Source organism: Trachemys scripta, chromosome 16 (genome assembly GCF_013100865.1).
Source record: "Trachemys scripta elegans isolate TJP31775 chromosome 16, CAS_Tse_1.0, whole genome shotgun sequence".
Taxonomy (NCBI): Eukaryota; Metazoa; Chordata; order Testudines; family Emydidae; genus Trachemys; species Trachemys scripta.
In genome coordinates, this window is record NC_048313.1 from 1,264,167 (window position 1) to 1,283,381 (window position 19,215).

Sequence of the window (19,215 nt, forward strand, 5' to 3'; positions counted from 1 at the left end):
GGGAGGAGTTGGGAGTTTAGTTTTCGGTTGGGGCTGGGTGGTGCAACGCAGGGAACCCCAAGCTGGGGTCTAAGCTCCCTGAACCTCCCAGAGGGACCTAATTGAGGGAGTCTGGTCGTACCTACACGCTCTGTTTGAGACTGTGTTCCTGTCCTTAAATAAACCTTCTGCTTTACTGGCTGGCTGAGTCTCGCAGTGAATCTCGGGAAGAGGGGTGCAGGGCCCTAACTCTCCCACAATCCACGACAGTGATACACAAGGGGGGACAGGAGTGACCTACAGGGCGATGCTGCTCCGCCCCGGAAGCACCAGGTCAGGCTGCTTCAGCCCCACACAGCCTCAACCCCCGTGTGCTACAACCCTGTGACGTCTCTGTATCAGTGTCTCCCAACCGTCCCTGCCTCCTCCAGCCTGAGGGATGCATCACGGTGACGCTCAATGCCAGGCTGGGCCTAGGAGATGCTCAGCAAAACCACTGGCCATTCAGCCACACAGGTGTGCCCCGGCTTCCCGGGCTTTGCACGCAGGTGTCTAGGGCTTTGCACATCTCTGTGTGTGTGTATTTGGGGGGGGGGGGGGTATATGTACCTCTGCATGTGCTCAGTGTGTGTGTAGGGTGTACATACCTCTTTGTGTCTGTATGCACAGTGTGTGTAGGGTGTATGTACGTGTGTGTGTAAGGTGTTGTAGCACAGCAGGTACTCACTGCCGGGGCACCTCCTGCTGGTCAGTCCGGGAATTAGCTCAGTCCAGCCTCGGAGTGCCTCCCACTGGCCGGTATCTCCCTACCGGTACCTGCTTCCTCATCAATCTCCACCACTGTACTTCAGGCACTTCAGGCCCCATGTTCCTCCCTGACCCCGGTGCCCTTTATCCTGGGTGTAGCGCCTCCACACTCTGGGTCTCCCCTCCCAGGGGGACCCCCTATGCCCATCTTGCCTCAGTGGCTACTGCCAGTCGTCATCTAGCTCCAGTTCTCTGGGGCAAACTGCAGTCTGTCATGGCCACTCCTCATTGGCAAGGGGGTTGGACCTGCTGCCTTTCTAGCCCCAGCTGTCTCCCTGCAGCCCCAATACCTCCTTAGGCCTTCCTGCCAGGCCTGAGCTCCCCAGCTCAGCCTGACCCTTCCCCAGCATTGCTCTGCCGATGGTACCCTGTCTCTCCCAGGCAGCGAGGTCCTTCCCACTCCAGGGCTGGAGTGAGACTCACAGGGCTCCTTACTCACAGCCCTCTTATCAGGCCAGCTCCCCAGCCACCTCCCTCAGCTGCTCTCACTCCTTTTATCCCAGGAGCAGGGTAACCGCCCTGCTACAGGTGTATGTACCTCTGTGTTTGTATGCACTGTGTGTGTATGTAGGGTGTACATTCCTCTGTGTGTCTGTATGCACTGTGTGTGTATGTAGGGTGTACATTCCTCTGTGTCTGTATGCACTGTGTGTGTGTAGGGTGTACATTCCTCTGTGTGTATGTAGGGTGTACATTCCTCTGTGTCTGTATGTAGTGTGTGTGTATGTAGGGTGTACATTCCTCTGTGTCTGTACGCACTGTGTGTGTATGTAGGGTGTATGTACCTCTGTGTGTCTGTACGCACTGTTGTGTGTGTGTGTGTGTGTGGGGGGGTGTACATGCCTCTGTGTGTGTATGTAGGGTATGTTCCTCTGCTCTGTGTGTCTGCATGCACTGTGTGTATCTGGTATAGGTACCTCTGCATGTACCTATGGTGTGTGTGCACCTGCCTGTTGTGTCTGCATGTGCGTTGTGCGTACCCACCAAGGCAGCACGTCAACACTTGGGAGCAGCCGAGCCCAGTGCTGCCCAGGTGGCAGCGCGGGGAGCAGTCCCTGGCCTTGCCCGCGATGTTGGGAGGCCCTGCCTGCGGTGACCCTAACGCTGCTCTCCCAGGGGCATTCTTGGGAGTCACCCAGCTGGCGGGGGCTGGGGCCATGAGCCGGCAGCACTCTGGAGCTGCAGTCCGTGGCCCGAACTCCTGGTCAGAGAGCACGGCAGTCATTTCTCTAGGGCAGAGCCCTCCCAGGGCAGTGGGTGTGGGGACGGAGCTCAGCTCGGGCCACAGAGGCACTCCACTTCGCCGGGGGGGATGGCCCCAGCTGGGAGCTCAGTCCAGAGGGGGAGAGGGCAGAGCTGCACGGGTACCAGCATGGCAGAGCGCAGGGGGGCCTAACCCCAGAGCAGGAGGATTGAGGGGACGATGGGGCGGAAGCTAGAAAGGCCCTGCCTTCCCCCTAGGATGATCCCTGACCGAATCCATCCCCCGTCAGGGAGAGGCAGAGCCCCCGGCCTGTCCCTAGCGTGTTTGCCTTCCCCTCCCTCCACAGGGCTCACATCCTGCCAGGCTTTGTGGCTTCTCACTAAGCCCAGGGCCAGGCCCCAGCCCTCCTGGCCAGCCAGGCGGCTCCTGGGCTGTAGATACTCCTGCGGGAGGGCTAGCTGGGTTGCTCTGGGCCCATCCCCTGGCCTGTTTCTCTGGCCTTGGTTAGCGTGGTCTGCAGTGGCGTTCGCGTGCTTGAGGCTCCGGCCGACGTGGCGTGAGCGAGGCTCTGACTCCCAGCCCCCCCGGGAAGCAGCCTCCTCTCCAGCCTGTGCTCCTGCCAGGAAGGTGACAGGCCCGGGCAGCCTTGTTTCCGTTGGGTATCGGATAGCTGCAGCCCAAAGCCCTTCCCCTTGGCTGGGCCCCGCCAGGTTCTGTCCCGAAAAGCAGACAGAGCGGCTCCGCACTCCTTCCGTTCTTGCCTGGGGAATCCACTCTCCCTCCCTGCGACCCCTGGTCCTGGATTCACCAGGGTGGGGCCAGGATCAGGGTCCTGTCTGTGCTTGAAGGCTTATCATGCTGGCTTGTCTCCGCACTATACTACAGACCTTACAGCGGCCCAGGAGGTGGGGGTGTTTTTTTTCACACCCCTGACCGACAAGAGTGTCAGTGTAGACACAGCCTCAGTCTTTGCTCCCTCCCTGGGTCTCCAGAGCCAGCCGTGGCCACACGGGGAAACGTCTGAGCTTGCACGTCACAGCAGCATGCGGGCCGGAGCCTGGCCATTGGCTTCAGGGCCTCACCTGTGCATAGCTCTGAGTGTCTCTGCAGTGTGGAGGCAGTTCTACCGGGGTAGCATGGGGGTTTGCAGCGCGTTAGTTACTCCCACACGGGTAGCAGGCCGATCTCCGTATCGCTGCACCCGCATGAGGGGTGGTCGTGTACGCCCGCACACAGCTCCGGCGACAGGCGCTGAGTGCAGGGCAGAGCTTAAAGGGGGCAAGTTTAACTCACCTGGCTTTAAACCCCCCTCGGGCTGTGCCCTCACCCCCCATAAAGCCACGCGTTTCCAGCCCACACTTGCTCTCCCACTGGCGCCGTGAGGGCTTTACAAGGCTGTGCAGCAATGCCCTGAGGATACCCAGGCAGGGGCTAGTGCTGGCCTCACTTGGCTACCTTGGGTGAACCCTCCCGAGCCTTGTCTCCATGAGGGTTTTACAGTGAGAGCTGAGTCCGCCCCCACCCTTGTGGCGGGGAAGATGCAAGCTGGTCGGCTCTGGTGCTGAAACTGGGCTAGCTGGCGTGTGTGCTGGCACCCCTCACTCCCCGGCCTGGGCAAGCCCCCCAGGCTAGGCCTGCAGCCTGGCTGACCCACGCTGCTCCGTTTGCAGGGCTGGCTCTGTGCCCCAGGCCAGAGGTGCCGACTTTCTAATTTCCCAGGGGGGACTCGACCCCGGCTCCACCCCAGGCCCTGCCCTCACTGCACCCCTTCTCCCAAGGCCCTGCCCCGCCTCTTCCCGGCCCTGCCACTTCCCACCCTCGCGCTGCCCCCTCCCTCCCATTGCCTCCAGCCCCCCGCTGAACAGCTGATCACTGGTGGGTAGGAGGTGCTGGGAGGAGCTGGTCAGCGGGGCCGCCGGTGGGTGCTGAGCACCCATGGAGTTGGCATCTCTGCCCCAGGCCCCTCCTTTCCCCTGGGAGCAGGGGTCTCATAGTGATCCCATCCTAGCTCACTCTGCTCCTTCCCAGACCCCATGGCAAAGCCCCTACAATTCCTTTCCTCCATGGCCTACTGGTTCCTCCCAGGGCCTGTGCGTTCCACCGCAGCCGTAGCTGGCCGCGTCCTCCCCCTGTGGCCTCCCTGCTCTTCCTTCCCTGGCCCTCGGTGCCAGCCTAGGTAGGCCCCGCGATCGGCTGCAGCTCAGGGGTAGCTGCGGCTCGGGGTAGGGCTGGCGATGAAGGGCGTCCACAGCTGAGAATTGAATTCGATCCCCTGACCCGCCAGCCTGTCTCTCCCAGTCCTGCCCCCCCTGTGGGCTCCGCGCACTCCCTGGGGCCAGCTCCCTTGTTGCACTGGTAGGAAATTTGGGTGGGGGCTGCAGGGGCATGATCCCCTGCCCCACAGCTCTGAACCCCTCGCTGCGTATCCCCCAGCTCATTTGCTGGTGCCCTCCCCTGCCCCCTTGACTTGCCCCAGGCGCGGCTTCTGCCTGTGGCTGGTAACTGGAGACAGTGTAGAGCCTTGGTTCAGTGCGTCTGAGGCTGCAGCTCAAAATGCTTCCAGCAAGGGGCCCAACGTGAACCAGCCCCCAGGCGCAGCCAGGCTCTGGGTCCCCGTGGCTGAGGAGGACAGACCAGGTTCTGGCTGGGCCCAGATAGAGGCACAAGGCTCAGCTCTGGGTTGGGCCACCCCAGTCTTTCTGGACCCATGGCTGGATGTAAGAGTCCCGTGGGATTAGTGTACGTGTGTCCATGTCACCGTGTGTCTGTCTGTACCTGTCCATGCAGTTGTCTACGCCCCCCTGCCTGTGTCTCTGGGGGCCCACGTGTATCCTAATGCCACTTGTTCCTTGCTCTCAGGAGACGGTTCTGGGGGCTCTGCTCTGCGTCGTGGTGGTCTCGGGGTGCTGAGGCCAGCCCCTCCTGTGGGGCTGTGGCACTGCCAGTACTGGGGGGAGGGTGTGCTGTGCCAGGCCAGGCCGTGGTGGCTTTTAGCCCGGTGTGAGGACTGGTTCAGGCACGGCGAGCTGGGCTTTGGCCTGGCTCACCCTGAGTACACTGGAGCCTCTCCCCACGATAACTTCCATTTTGGTGCCACACGCTGGCGCAGGCGTGACGTGTCCGGGGGGTGCCTCGCTCGGGGCAGAGGTGCCCACAGCAGGTAGCTCTGGTGGTGATTGCTCTCGGGTAGGATGCCCGGTGCAGAGCCTCACAATAGATTAATTGTTTTGATTATTATTATTATTGAAAGTGATTTAAGCCAGTTACAGCATGTGGCCAGGAATGGGCTGCAGGGTTCCTAGGGATTCTGGGTAACAGGGTGGGGGGCAAGTCCAGTCCCCAAGGGATTCTGGGTAACAGGGTGGGGGCTGGGTCCCCTAGGGGAATGGAATGGGCAGGTCCCTGGGGGGTTCTGGGTGATGAGAGCGGGGAGGGCAGGTCCCGGAGGGGCTGCTGGGGGGATGGGGGCAGCAGCCACTCAGAGTGGAGCAGATGTGCCAGGGGCTGGAGTATCACCGACCTGGTGGGGGTGGTGCCAGGTGGGCTGGGTGCTCGCTGTGTCCCTAGCCCCCGCGTCGGTGGCAGTGCTGGGTCCCGGTGCCCGGGTGTCCCCACACCTGTCCCATTTGGTGCTGGATGCTAGCTGTGGCAATCTGGCTCGCGAGGGCTGGGACTGGCGGCGCGTGTGGCCTGGTCAGGTGTCTCTGCTGCTGCTTCCATTGCCCAAGAGCCCTGAGTCAGCCACTCCGCCTGCATTCCCAGGGCCGGGCAGGAGCCAGCCACGCCCCTGGCTCCCAGGGCTGCTTCATAAGGCAGGGGAGCGATACTGAGCACCGGGTGCCTACTCAGCCCATTGGCACTTGGGCAGGGCAAGGGGGAGGCCCTGGCTGAGAAGGCGGCTCTGGGTCCCAATGGCAATGCTTCTCGTCCCCAGATCCCTGCCACACTGCAGCTGGTGGCCAGTGGCCTCGGAGCCCCCTGCACCATGGCCAGTGAGAAGATGCATGGTGCCCCGGACCTGCTGGACCTCAGCTTCCAGTGTAAGGGCAAAGAGATGGGGGGCGGAGGCGGGGGAGGCCCTGTGCTTTGTGCGCAGTGGTCTGGGGAGGGAGCGGGGAGCTGTATGGTGACTGGGGGGAGGTGTTTGGGGGGGTGGCCAGGAGCGGGCACTGGTGGGTGTGTGGTGACTAGGGGCTTGGGGGCAGTGCCTGGGGGTTGGAGGGTGCATGGTGGCTTTCATGGATTTGGGGTGCCAGGGAGTTGGGGTTCCGAGGGGAGCAGAGGGTGCATGGTGGCATGTGGGGTGGCCAGGAAGGTGGGGGATATGGGGTGGTTGGAGATTTGGTGGTGGTGTGTGGTAGCTGGCAGGGTTGTGAGGTGGCCAGGGGCTCGGGGTGCAATAGGTTGGGGTTTTGGGGGGTGCAGAGGGTGTGTGGTGGCTGACAGGTGTGTGAGGTGGCCAGGGGTGGGGGTTGGGGATGCGGTAGGTTGGGGTTCTGGGGGGTGCAGAGGGTGTGTGTGGTGGCCAGGGGTTTGGGGTGCAGTAGGTTGGGGTTTTGGGGGGTGCAGAGGGGGTGTGGTGGCTGGCAGGTGTGTGAGGTGGCCAGGGGGTGGGGGTTGGGGATGCGGTAGGTTGGGGTTCTGCGGGGTGCAGAGGGTGTGTGTGGTGGCCAGGGGTTTGGGGTGCTGTAGGTTGGGGTTTTGGGGGGTGCAGAGGGGGTGTGGTGGCTGGCAGGTGTGTGAGGTGGCCAGGGGGTAGGGGTTGGGGATGCGGTAGGTTGGGGTTCTGCGGGGTGCAGAGGGTGTGTGTGGTGGCCAGGGGCTCGGGGTGCAGTAGGTTGGGGTTCTGGGGGTGCAGAGGATGTGTGTGGTGGCCAGGGGTTTGGGGTGCAGTAGGTTGGGGTTTTGGGGGGTGCAGAGGGGGTGTGGGGGGGCGAGGGGGTGGGGGTGCAGTAGGTTTGGGTTCTGAGGATGCAGAAGGTGTGTGTGGTGGCCAGGGGTTTGGGGTGCAGTAAGTTGGGGTTCTGGGGGTTGTGCGGTAGCTAGTGGATTTTCAGCTAGTTGGTCACAGCCTCCCAGAGCTCTTGGGCTGCGGTTGCTGATCCGGCAGCCTAGGCGTCCCACCAACAGGCCCGAGCTCTCTGCTACCCACCGACTCCTTGGGAGAGGCCTGGAGATGAGCTGGGGATGGGATGAACCTGGGACCCCGTCGCTCACTGAGTCTAAGGGCCTCTCTTGAAATCGACAGCCTGCCCAAATACACTCAGAGAGGGACAAGGGCCCCCGCAGGGCCGTGGCTGCATAGCCAGGCTCAGCCGGGTGCAGAGCCTGCCCTGGCACAGGGCCTCACGGTGCCGTCTCCCCCAGCCCTAGCTATGAAGCACATTGACCTGAAGCAGGTGGAACTGGACACGGCCGTAGCCAAGGTGGATGAGCTGTCCAGACAGCTGGAAACCCTGTGGACGGACAGCCCGGGGCAGACTGCTGGGCAACCCAAGGTACGGCAGGGAAGGGAGACGGCTTGTCACGGGGAGCACTGCCCCACCACTGAGATGCAGCCATCTCTGAGGTGGGATGTTTCAGGGAGGAGGATGGGATTTGACCAGGGCCCCAGGGCTAACACCCTGGCAAAGGGGAGTGTTGTGAGCGGGCTCGTGAAGGAAGCAAGTGGGCGGGAGTTCAGGTCTCTCATCCCCAAGATGGCACAGCGCCCCCTAGTGCTATGCTGGGCCAGTGGGGTCAGCACTCACCCCGAAGGGACAGAGCCCCCAATGAGTCCTTGCCCTGCTCCCTACAGCACAGCGCCCCCTAGTGCTATGCCCCCCCCGGTGCAGTGGTGCCATAAGAGTCTCATTTTCCCTGGATGGGGCAGGGGCCTTCTCTGGCCCGTGCTGAGCCCATCTGCTCTCCCTGCCTAGGGTTACCATATTTCAACAATCAAAAAAGAGGAGGGGAGGAGCCCCGCCCGAGCCCCGCCCCCATCCTGTCCTAGCCCCGCCCCTGCCCCTTCCACTCCCTCCCACTCCCTGCTCCCACCGCTCCCCCACCCCTCCCCCCCGCTCCTTGTCCCCTGACTGCCCCCTCCTGGGACCCCTGCTCCTAACTGCCCTCCAGAACCCCACCCCCTACCTAAGCCTCCCTGTTCCTTATCCCCTAACTGCCCCCTCCTGAGACCGCCCCCCACCTGTACCCTGACTGCCCAAAACCTTACGCCCCCAACCCCCAGACAGCCCCCCCCTGAACTCCTGACCCATCCAACCCTCCCCCTGCTCCCTGTCTCTTGACTACCCCCCCCACCCCAGAACCTCCCTGCCGCTTCTCTGGCCCCCGGCCCCCTTACCGTGCTGCAGAGTGGTGCGCTCGGCAGCGGGGGAGGGGAGCAGGGTTGGAGCTCCAGACTGCCGGAGGCCGAGGCAAACGGCCGGCCGGCCATCTGCGAATGCGGGGGGGGGGAGGGAGAGAGAGGAGGGGAGTGGTGTCAAGTTTCAGGGGAGAGGAGGGGGGAAGTGGAAGAAGGGCTCTGGCTGCCGGAGCCCGTGCGAGTGGCACCATCCGGCCGGCTGCCCTGTAAGCCGCGCACGCTCTGTATGGGGGGAAGTCCGGACATTGACAAATTCCCCCCGGACGCTATTTTTAACTTAAAAAAGCCGACATGTCCGGGGGAATCCGGACGAATGGTAACCCTATCCCTGCTGCTCTCAGGTGGACAGATACGGCGCCAGCCCCTCGCACGCCCCAGAGCCGCTTCGCTTGGCCACGTCCCCACAGCTTCAGTACGCCAGGAAGAACCTCTCTCTGGAGAGCACCGACAGCTACATCTCCTACCACGCTGAGACCTTCTCACCCACCGCCGTCTACAGCCCACCTGCCAAGGCCCACCCCGCCTCTCCCCAGTCCCCCTTCTACCTGCAGGGCGAGCCCCTGGAGCGGGCCCAGTCGCCCCGGCCCAAGGTGCTGCCCGTCTCTTACGACTCGCTGCCCCTGCCCAGCCCCAAGGGACGCGCGCCCTCCCCGCGTTCCCTGTGGCAGGCTGGTGCCGCGGAGCGCCTGGCCTTCTCCAGGCCGGTGGGCCGCGCGGGCTCCCCCAGGTTGGTGCCCACCCCCTCTGAGGCCTCGGCGCCACAGATGTTCTTCCCGGACCGCGCGCTGTCTCCCCGGCCACCCCACCCGCCGCCCTACGAGAGCCACAGCCTGTACCCCACTGGGCCCAGCTCCTTCGCCCCCTTCCGGGCCCAAGGTAAGCCAGCCCCAGCCTGACGCACAGGCCCCCTCCCCATGTGGCTTTGGGGGGAAGGGGAGTGCCTAGCAGAGTGCACTGCTGGTCCTGGTCCTCTAGGGGGCACTAGAGGGGGGCTTGAAGTGTGTGTGTGTGTGGGGTGGGGGGGCATGGGTGTAGGGTGACCAGACAGCAAGTGTAAAAAATTGGGATGGGGGTGAGGGGTAATAGGAGACCATATAAAAAAAAAATCTCCAAATATCGGGACTGTCCGTATAAAATCGGGACATCTGGTCACCCAACGTGGGTGCCTGAACTGTGGCCCGGCCCCTTCCCCTAAGGCCCCGCCCTCACACTGCCCATTTCCCCAAGGCCCCGCCCTTGCACCGACCCGTGTCCCTGAGGCCCCGCCCTTGCACCGACCCTTGTCCCTGAGGCCCTGCTCCCTTGCTGTCCCCGCCCCTGAAGCCCTGCTCCTGCACCACCTCTTCCGCCCCAAGACCCTGCTCCCTGCTCGCTCCTCCCCGCCCCACTGCTCACCCTTACAGCCAGTAAAAAGGGGGGTGGGGCATGGACCCCTGGCTCAGAGCAGGGAGGAGCTGGGGCTAAGACAGGCAGTTATCTCTGGGTCACACTGGTGAGGTCTCCCCTGCCCATCCCCCATCCTGGGGCTGGAATGGCCCCTGCTGGGGGCAGAGCAGGGCTGAGGACCCAGGGACTGGCGCCGGTGAGACCATTCAGAGTCTCTCTCCCCAGATGACCTGGTGATCCGGCGAAGGCCCCAGAAGAGCTGGAACGAGTCGGACCTGGACGTGGCGTACGAGAAGAAATCGTCCCACTCGGCCGGCTACGAGAGTGAGCGCCCGGGGTCCGTGGGGAGGGCCTGGGGGGATGGACAGACTTCTCTCTCCCACTCCCAGTCTCTGGGAAGCTCCCGGCTGTGGAGGAGCTGGCAGCCGGGAGTCCCTGGCAGACCGCGTGGATGTGGGGGAGCTGGCAGCGTCGGGGGTCCCTGGCAGGCCACATGGGAGCTGGCAGCGCCAGGGGTCCCTGGCAAGCCGCATGGCTGCAGGGGAGCTGGCAGTGCCGGGGGTCCCTGGCAGGCCGTGTGGTTGCGGGGGAACTGGCAGCCCTGGGGGTCCCTGGCAGGCCGTGTGGTTGCGGGGGAACTGGCAGCCCCGGGGGTCCCTGGCAGGCCGTGTGGTTGCGGGGGAGCTGGCAGTGCAGGGGGTCCCTGGCAAGCCGCGTGGCTGCGGGGGAGCTGGCAGCGCCGGGGGTCCCTGGCAGGCCCTGGGGGAGCTGGCAGTGCCGGGGATCCCTGCAGGCCATGGGGGAGCTAGCAGCGCCGGGGGTCCCTCCTAGCATTGTCCCATGATGGGTGCCAGCTCCATTTCCACACAGAGCCCCCCAAGACCCCCATCCTAGTAGGACAGGAAAGTAGGGTGTGGCTTGGTCCCTGAGACAACATGGGAGCCTCCCACCTCACCAGCTGCCTTCCCGCAGGAGGAGACGTGCACGCGGGGCTCAGGCAGGCACCCACGGGGCTGCAGCTGGCTCCTTGGAGGGAATCGAGCCTGGACGGGGCCGCAGGGCAAGGCAAGGTAAGTGCTGGCCGGGGCTACCAGCCGGCGGGGCTGGCCCATAGTGTGGTACCGCATGGGGAGGACGGAGTCACAGCACCAGTCCCTGTGTGCTCTGCGGGGTGAAGAGAATTCATCTGCATCAGGCCAAGCTGACCCCTGCCAGAGGCCAGTTACCGGGCTGGCTGGGCCCATGGGTCTGATCTGGGGCCACTGGCGCAGGGATGGGACTAGCTGGGCCTGATCTGGGGTGACAGGGGAGGGGCTTGGGGCCAGCTGGGCCCGTGAGTTCGCCCCTGCACTGGGAACCCAGCACTGGGCAGACGCTGCAATCTGGCGGCAGCCCTGCATGGGCCCTGCCCCGCTGCTGGGGGACCCTGGAGCCAGGGCTGTGCTGACTAGGTGTGGAAGCTGCAATGACTTGTGGCTGGGTGTCCCCCGGTGCTGCTGGGTGGGAGCCGGGGGGTGTTCCCAGCACTGCGTCCGATCCTGGCCGGCTCACAGCGCCCTCTCCCCCCTCCAGGACGAGTGCCCCCAGCCTTACGCCATCCACAGCGCCACGCTGCCACGCAACTACAAAGTGTCCCTGCTGCCCGGCGAGCGCAGACCAGACAGCTCCTTCCGCAGGCTGCTGCCCGCCAGCCAGACGGGCACCCTGCCCCGCAACTGGCAGTTCTCCCAGCAGCCCGTCTCGCGCATCGCCATGCCGCCCCCCAGCCCGCAGGGCATGCGGGCGAAGCGCCACAAGCCCCTGCCCCTCTCCATGATCTTCAAGCTGCAAAACGCCTTCTGGGCGTCCGGAGCCTCCAGTGCCAAGGGCCAGCCCCAGGGGGCCCCAGGCTCCCCCATCTTCCTCCGCTCCCCACAGAAGCAGCCCCAGCTCCAGCAGCCATCTCCTCCGGCCCAGGCTCCGCTGCGACCGGCCCCGTCGGGGGCTGAAGGTGAGAGACCCGGGGCAGATGGTCTCCTGGTCCCCCCAGGGTGGGGGTGAGGTCAGATCCCTAGCACCATGGGGCAGCGTGTGGGGGGAAACGGGGAATTGCTCTGCACTCAGCAATGGGGCGCCCTGAGGGGGGGGCTGGATATGTGCAAGGGCCAGGGGGGCTGGTAGGGATAAGGGTGGAACTGAGCAGGTTTTGGGGATCCCCCCTTGGGTCTGGGGGTGCTGTGTAGGGAAGGGGGTGCTGACTGGGCTCTGGGCTTCGGGGTGCTGCCTGGGGTCTGGGGGTGCTGACTGGTGTGAGGGTCTGGGGTGCTGCCCTGGTTCCCCCTCTGGATCTGGGATAGGGGGTGCTGCCTTGGCTCTCCTGGGTCTAGAGGTGTTGTCCTGGGTCATGGGGTGCTGTCTGGGGCTGGGGAGGGGGGGCTGCCCTGTTTGCCCTTGCAGATCTGGGGAAGGAAGTGCTGCCTTGACTCCCCTGGGTCTAGGGGTGCTGTCATGGGTCTGAGGGTGCTGACTGGGGTCTGGGTCTCAGGGTGCTGCCCCGGGTTAGGGGGTGCTGTGCTGGGTCTGAGTCTGGGGGTGCTGCCCCACATCTGGGGATGCTGACAGGTCTGGGTCTCAGGGTGCTGCCCTGGGTTAGGGGGTGCTGTGCTGGGTCTGGGGGTGCTGCCCCACGTCTGGGGGTGCTGACTGGGGTTGGGGGCTTGGGAGGGCTGACCTGGTGTGTCTCTTGGCAGCAACGGGAAGGGCCTCAGCCCTCGAAGCACCAGTGGAGCCCGTGCGAGGGGCCCCGGCGGGGGGCGACACGGAGCCCGAGCTGGAGAGCATCTTGCGGGGCAGCGAGGTGGCAGAGGCGGAGGAGGTGGCTCGCCCCTTGAGCCCCACCCGCCTGCAGCCGGTCCTGCCCCCCGAGGCTCAGAGGGTGCCCGAGTTCGAGGAGGTGGCCCGGGTGCTGGCGGAGATTCCCCGGCCCCTGAAGCGCCGCGGCTCCATGGAGCAGAGCCCCGGCCCTGCGCTGCCGCCCACCCACAAGAAGCAATACCAGCAGCTCATCAGCCGCCTCTTCCATCACCGGGGCCGCAAGGAGGACGCCGTGTCGGCGGGAGACGACCTGCCGCTCATCACGGAGACAGCTGAGCTGAAGGCAGCAACCCCGGGCAGCCCTGCCCCGGTGCCCGCGCCCCAGAGCTCGCCAGCACCCGCAGCGTCGCCCCTGCTGGCTGTTACGGAGAGCCCCGGCACCCCGGCGCCCAGCCCCGGCACCCCGGCGCCCAGCCCTGTAAGTGCAGCCATGCACCCTGGCCCCGGCACCCCGGCGCCCAGCCCTGTAAGTGCAGCCATGCACCCTGGCCCCGGCACCCTGACACCCAGCCCTGTATGTGCAGCCATGGAGCTGTCAGCCAGCCCCTCCCCACAGCCCCAGGACAGGGCCATTCCCACCTTGCCAGTGCAGCCATGGAGCTGTCAGCCAGCCCCCCACCCCCTCCCCATCCCCGCAAGTCCCAGAATTGGGCTTCCCCATCACCGGTGCAGCCATGGAGCTGTCAGCCAGCCCCCCCCTCCGCCCCGCAACTCCCAGAACTGAGCTCCCCACAGCTCCGGCCCCTCCCGCCCACACCGTGACCTTGCCCCTTGCGTGCCTGCAGGAGAAGCGCTCCGTGCTGCGCAAGCTCTCGTCCCCGAGGCGGCGGCTGGGGAAACGGGTGCAGCTCAACCCCCTGGTGCTGCTGCTGGACGCGGCCCTGACGGGCGAGCTGGACGTGGTGCAGCAGGCAGTGAACGAGGTGAGGCTGCTGCCCCGCCCCTTCCCTCTGGGAGGGACACTGGAGCTGCCAACTCCCCTGCAGCCACGTGGCCTGCCAGGGACCACCGGAATCCACCCCAGAATCCCCGGGCGGCTCCCAACCTGCTGAGCGCGGGCTGGGCAGGAGGCAATGGCTGGGGGCCGGTGCAGCCCCAGGGTGTGCCGCTCCCCTTCGTCCGGCTGGCGCCTGGCCAGCTACACACGGACTCCAGTCCCTGCGGCTGGTGAGCGAAAGCGGCTCCTTTGTCAGCAGCGGACGGGGAGATGGCGAGTGTCCTGCCCTGCTCCGATGGATCGGGATGGACGCAGCCCCTGGGACGGGCCCGGTGTGCGGGGGGAGCAGGGGGCACAGCCCTGGGGCAGGGGGGTTGGCAACGTTTTTGGAGTTCACCCGCTCTGGCCCGCAGCTCAACGACCCGAGCCAGCCCAACGACGAGGGCATCACGGCGCTGCACAACGCGATCTGCGGGGCCAACCACAACATCGTCGACTTCCTCATCGCCGTGGGCGCCAACGTCAACTCCATGGACAGCCACGGATGGTGAGCGCCCGCCCACGCAGCTGCCGGCACCCGCCCTGCACTCTTGTGCCTGCCAGCACCCACTGTGCAGTCTTGTGCCCACTGGTGCCTGCCAGCGCTGCCCTGGCACCCTGCGTCCCCGCGCCTGGCACCCAGCCTGGCACCCTGCGTCCCCGCGCCTGGCACCCTGCGTCCCCGCGCCTGGCACCCAGCCTGGCACCCTGCGTCCCAGCGCCTAACCCTGTGCCTGCCAGCGCTGCCCTGGCACCCTGCATCCCAGTGCCTGGCCCTGCACCTGCCATGCAGCCTGTCGCCCTGTGTCCCAGTGCTTAGCCCTGCGCTTGCCATGCAGCCTTGTGGCCCTCCGCCACTCAGCCCCACACCTGCCAGTGCTGTTCTGCACCCTGTGTCCCATTGCCTAGCCCCACGCCTGCCATGCAGCCCTGTGGCCCCCTGTTATGCAGCCCTGTGCCTGCCAGCGTTCCCCTATGTGCAGCCCCCTCCTGCTGCACAGCCCTGGCACCTCAGAGCACTGCTCTAGCCTCCATGCCCCCCATCACCCGCTGCCCAGCCCTGCACCCTGCCCCTCCCTCGCAGCATGCCAGGCCTAGTCTTGTGCCCTCGGCACCTCAGACCGTGCTCCCCACGGGCCCGGGCAAGGTTGAGGTGGGCGGGCGGATACTGTGTGCGTGGCTGGGGAGGCAGAGCTTGCCTGGGCTGCTGATCCGTCTCTGTCCCCAGTGCTGCCTGCCCCAGGTCTCCGTCGTGCCCGCTGGCGCAGGCAGATGCTGACAGTCCCAGCAGAGCCCCCCACTGCCCCGGGTGCCTGTCAGCTTGTCCCTCCCGCCCCCCAGGACTCCCCTGCACTGCGCCGCCTCCTGCAACGACACGGCCATCTGCATGGCCCTCATCCGGCACGGAGCCGCCATCTTCACCACCACTTTCAGCGACGGCAGCATGGCCTTGGAGAAGTGCGACCCCTACCGCGAGGGCTACAGCGAGTGCTTCAACTACCTGGCTGGTGAGGTGGGGCCACCGTGGGGAGGAGCGGGGAGCTGGGGGGGTCAACTTCATAGGGGTAGGGTTGGGGCAGATGTTGGGGGGCGGGGCTTGACTCCCCCTGGGGGGAAGGGGCAGGACACTTCTATGGGGAGCCTGGTGGCTGGTAGGAGGGTTGGGGCCAGGAGGGTGGGTTATTCCACAGAGGGACTTGGGCCTCCCCGGGGGGTGCTGGCTATTGCCTCCCAAGCCCGCGGCAGCTGGTTCGCTCGTGCGCCTCCCCCCGTCCCCGTGGTGGTGTCTGGCTCACGCTCCCCCCGGCCCGGCCGGGCTGTTGTTGCAGATGTGGAGCAGAACATGGGGCTGCTGAACAACGGGGTGGTGTACGCGCTGTGGGACTACAGCGCCGAGTTCAGCGACGAGCTGTCGTTCCGCGAGGGGGAGCCGGTCACTGTGCTGCGGCGCGACAGCCAGGAGGAGCTGGACTGGTGGTGGGCCTCGCTCTATGGCCAGGAGGGCTACGTGCCCAAGAACTACTTTGGGGTGAGCCCTGCCCTGAGCTCACCAGGATGGGGAGGGGCCGGGCACCGAACCAGGGCTGGAGGAGGAACCACCTGGGAGCAGACCTGACCTAGGCTGTGTCTTCACTGCAAAGCCCATAGCCCAGCGGTCCCCAAACTTTTGAGGGTTGCACCCCCCTTACCCCTGTCCGTGCCTCCAATCTCCTGGGGCTGGGGCTTGGGGAGGGGGGATGCGGCCCCAGTTAAGCAGGCAGGGCTGGGCGTGGGTCTGGGGCCTGCAGTGGGTCCGAGGCTGGGGGCGGGAGTGGAGCTGCAGCCAGGCCACGGTGGGGGCCGGCAGCCGGGCCTGCAGCCAGGTGCGGCTCCACTCCCAGCCTTGCCCCTGGCAGGGAATGGAGCAGCAGCTGAGGCTGGGGGCTGCCGTGGGGCAGGGAGCAGAGGGCCAGGGGCGGGGCCGGGAGCCGGGGACGTGGCTGGAGGCAGGGTCTGATCAGAGCCGGGAGTGGAGCGGGGTTGGGTAGCACTCCCTCCCCCTCCATGGGGGCTGGCCCAGACCCTGCCGCATCCCCTGGATGTTCATTCACGCACCCTGGGGGGCGGGGGGGGCGTCCCACACTTTGAGAACCTGTGCTGTGGCAGCAGAGCCCCTAGTGCAGATGCAGCGTCTGCTGACAATAGGAGTCCTGCTGCCTTAGGAACACCATCTCCCCGAACCCCAGAACCTGAACCTGCCCGAGCCTCTGGCGACAACGCTGTCTACACACTGGGTCACTGGCCAGTGTGGTTTTTTACGCCCCAGGTGGACCTAGCTGTGCTGATGTGCGTTTGGCCCGAGACTCGGGGATTTCCGTTCGCCTGAAGCTTTGGTATTTTCTAATTTGCTTTGGTTCAGATTCAGAAAATACATTTACCAAAATTCCCTGGGGAACCAGAGATCCCTGAAAAATTGGTTCCAGAAGGACCAGAATGTCGTGCTCCTGAAACAGAGTTGTGAAACTGACAAGAATTCGGAGCTATTCAGTAAATAGCAGCCCTGAAACGGAGAAGAATGGCAGTTTCACTTCGCAGTTCCACAGCTGGGAGCCGGCCAGTCCCTGGAGCCCCAGTTCCAGCCAGGATCTGGTGGAGCTATGGCCCCTTGAACACTGGCAGGCTTCTGAGGGGAGAGATAGCTCAGTGGTTTGAGCATTGGCCTGCTAAACCCAGGGTTGTGAGCTCAATCCTTGAGGGGGCCATTTAGTGGTCTGGGGCAAAAATCTGTCTGGGGATTGGTCCTGCTTTGAGCAGGGGGTTGGACTAGATGACCTCCTGAGGTCCCTCCCAACCCTGATGTTCTATGATTCTATGACCACGACTGACCAATAGCCACCGCTGTGGGGAAGCTCGTGACGCTGTGGTCCCTGGGAGGGCACTGCTGTGGAGAAGCTCACACTGTTTCTCTCTCTCTCCTCCCTTAGCTGTTCCCCAGGGTGAGGCCTCAGCGGAAGGTCTAATGTGCCAGCACACGGCCCATCTGCTGCTGCTACAGACCGGGGAATGCAGCTGGCACCTGATGAACTTAGGGGCTGGGGAGAACATGGGGCTCTGCTGCTGGGATTCTCCCCTGCTGGGAAGTGCGCCCCTCTCCCAAGGACTTGGTCAATTGGCCCCTGGGGGCTGTGTGGATGGGGGGCAGGGCTGGCAAGGAGCCAGGTGGGCCGGGCAGCGTCCTGCTGGCAGAGAGGTGGGATGGGGGGAGGACATGGCTTTGGTGTGCACTGGGGGCGGGGGGGAGAGCGTTGGTGGGTGCTGGGTCTCACCCTGGATTCAGTCGGGCCCTGTCCTTGGCTCATCTGCATCAGAGACTGGTATAAGTGACTGCAGGGGATGGGAAACAAATTCAAGTTGGTCTCTAACCAAACCAAACAGCCTCTGCCTTGGGAAAACCCGAGGGTGGGTAAGTGTGGCGGGGGCAGCCTCCTGGGCCGGACCAGGTGCCACCCTGCTCCTGTCGCAGTGCCGTGGCTGGGGGAAGGTGCGGGGAGCAGTCGTTTCCTGGCCCAGTCTCCGAGCAGCTGTGGGAATCACTGGGCCCAGGCGCATCTGCTTGCCAGCCCTTGCCAGTCACACCTAATGGGCATACAGGGGGAGAATCCTTCGAGATCTGGACATGCAGCCCACGGAGACTTTGGGTCCCAGCATGCATTGAGGCCAGTCGGCTCGGTGACCCCCAGCGGTGAGGTTCAGGGGGCTTCACCCTCGCTGGAGCCTGGGCACTTCCACAGAGACCCAGGCCAATAAGACGCAGGGCCCAGTTTCCTCCACAGTCTGGCAGCACTCCTGGTACCCGTACAATGCGCCCTATGGTGCTGCTGTCCTCCTTACCCATGGGGCTTGGCGCCCAGCCCCCATTCAGCCAGGGAGTGGGGAACGAGGCTGAGCTGGGCCCAACTCTGTGCTCTTCACTCCCCAAAGACGTCCCTCTGCCCACCCCGCTACCTGCCGGCCTCAGCTCAGCTCCCCACACGGGCCCTGGTTCTCCGCCACTCATCTCCGGCTGTTCGCTGTGTCGGTGTGATGCTGAAGGGGGGAAAAGCTTTCCCATCAATGGAGCAGCTTGGAGGTGTGGGGCTGAGCCAGGGAACCCCGGTGGGCTGGGAATGCAGCTGTGCTGTCCTGTCCTGCAGCCCTTCGCATGAAGCCTGCTGCCGGGGCCTGTGCCCCTGTGCGCCTGGCTGCTGTGCACATGGGAGAGGCTTTTACTCCAGTGGTAGAACCTGTATTTCTCTCAGATTCCAAGGCCAGACGTGCCTGTTAGATCATCTAGTCTGACCTGCTCTGTCACAGGCCAGGGAACTGCCCCAGGGTTATCCCTGTAGGGACCCAATCGCTTGTGCTTGGCTGAAGCATCTTCCCAAAAGGCAGCCAGGTTGGACTGGAAGAGATCAGGAGGTGGAGAATCCCCCATTGCCCTGGAGAGTTTGTTCCACTGGTAAATATTTGTGCCTAATTTCTAACTGGAATGTGTCAGGCTCCAACTTGTAGCCATTGGTTCTTGTTCTGCTTTTCTCCATTAGATTAAAGTGCCCTTTAGTACCCAGTTTGGCTGTCATGAAGTTGCTTAGATACTGTGATCGAGTCACTTCTCGGTCTTCTCTGGGATTAGCTAAACAGACTGTACTCAGCACTGTGAACTTTAAAGCACCCTCATAGAGGCTCAAACTAAATGTATACCCCAAATGAGGGGGGGGGGGGAGTACATTAGAAGCAGGAAGCCAGGCACGCTATCAATAGGGCCGCTAGATGATCAAGGTGCCAAAGGAGCACTCAAGGAAGGCAAGGTTATTGTGGAGAAGCTACATGACTTCTTTGAACTGGTCTTCACTGCAGAGGAGGTGAGGGAGATTCCCAAACCTGAGTCATTCTTTTTAGGTGACAGAGCTGAGGCACTGTCCCAGATTGACCTGTCAATAGAGGAGGGTTGGGATCAAATTGATAAATGAAATAGTAATAAGTCACCAGGGCCAGATGGTATCACCCAAGAGTTCTGAAGGAACTCAAATGTGAAATTGCAGAATTACTATCTGCGGTGTGTCATTTAAATCAGCCTCTCTACCAGATGACAGGAAGGGAGCTAATGTAACACTGATTTTTTTAAAAAGG

At 64.1% G+C, this 19,215-nt stretch overlaps 1 protein-coding gene across 2 annotated transcripts in view; it reads left to right on the forward strand.

Moving 5' to 3' along the window:
- The window catches only part of PPP1R13L (protein phosphatase 1 regulatory subunit 13 like), a 33,875-nt gene extending 15,222 nt beyond the window's left edge, over nucleotides 1-18,653 (forward strand). Inside the window, exons 2-13 of one of the 2 annotated variants that reach the window (XM_034793161.1) lie at nucleotides 5,925-6,030; nucleotides 7,358-7,488; nucleotides 8,693-9,227; nucleotides 9,963-10,061; nucleotides 10,710-10,807; nucleotides 11,310-11,727; nucleotides 12,467-13,056; nucleotides 13,376-13,513; nucleotides 13,941-14,074; nucleotides 14,908-15,074; nucleotides 15,396-15,595; nucleotides 17,031-18,653. In XM_034793161.1, the coding sequence (XP_034649052.1) occupies nucleotides 5,976-6,030; nucleotides 7,358-7,488; nucleotides 8,693-9,227; nucleotides 9,963-10,061; nucleotides 10,710-10,807; nucleotides 11,310-11,727; nucleotides 12,467-13,056; nucleotides 13,376-13,513; nucleotides 13,941-14,074; nucleotides 14,908-15,074; nucleotides 15,396-15,595; nucleotides 17,031-17,066 (2,601 nt within the window). In that variant the 5' untranslated portion in view covers nucleotides 5,925-5,975 and the 3' untranslated portion in view covers nucleotides 17,067-18,653. The remainder of the gene's footprint in view (nucleotides 1-5,924; nucleotides 6,031-7,357; nucleotides 7,489-8,692; nucleotides 9,228-9,962; nucleotides 10,062-10,709; nucleotides 10,808-11,309; nucleotides 11,728-12,466; nucleotides 13,057-13,375; nucleotides 13,514-13,940; nucleotides 14,075-14,907; nucleotides 15,075-15,395; nucleotides 15,596-17,030) is intronic. The other variant, XM_034793162.1, reaches the window with a different exon arrangement.
- The last annotated feature ends 562 nt before the right edge of the window (nucleotides 18,654-19,215 follow it).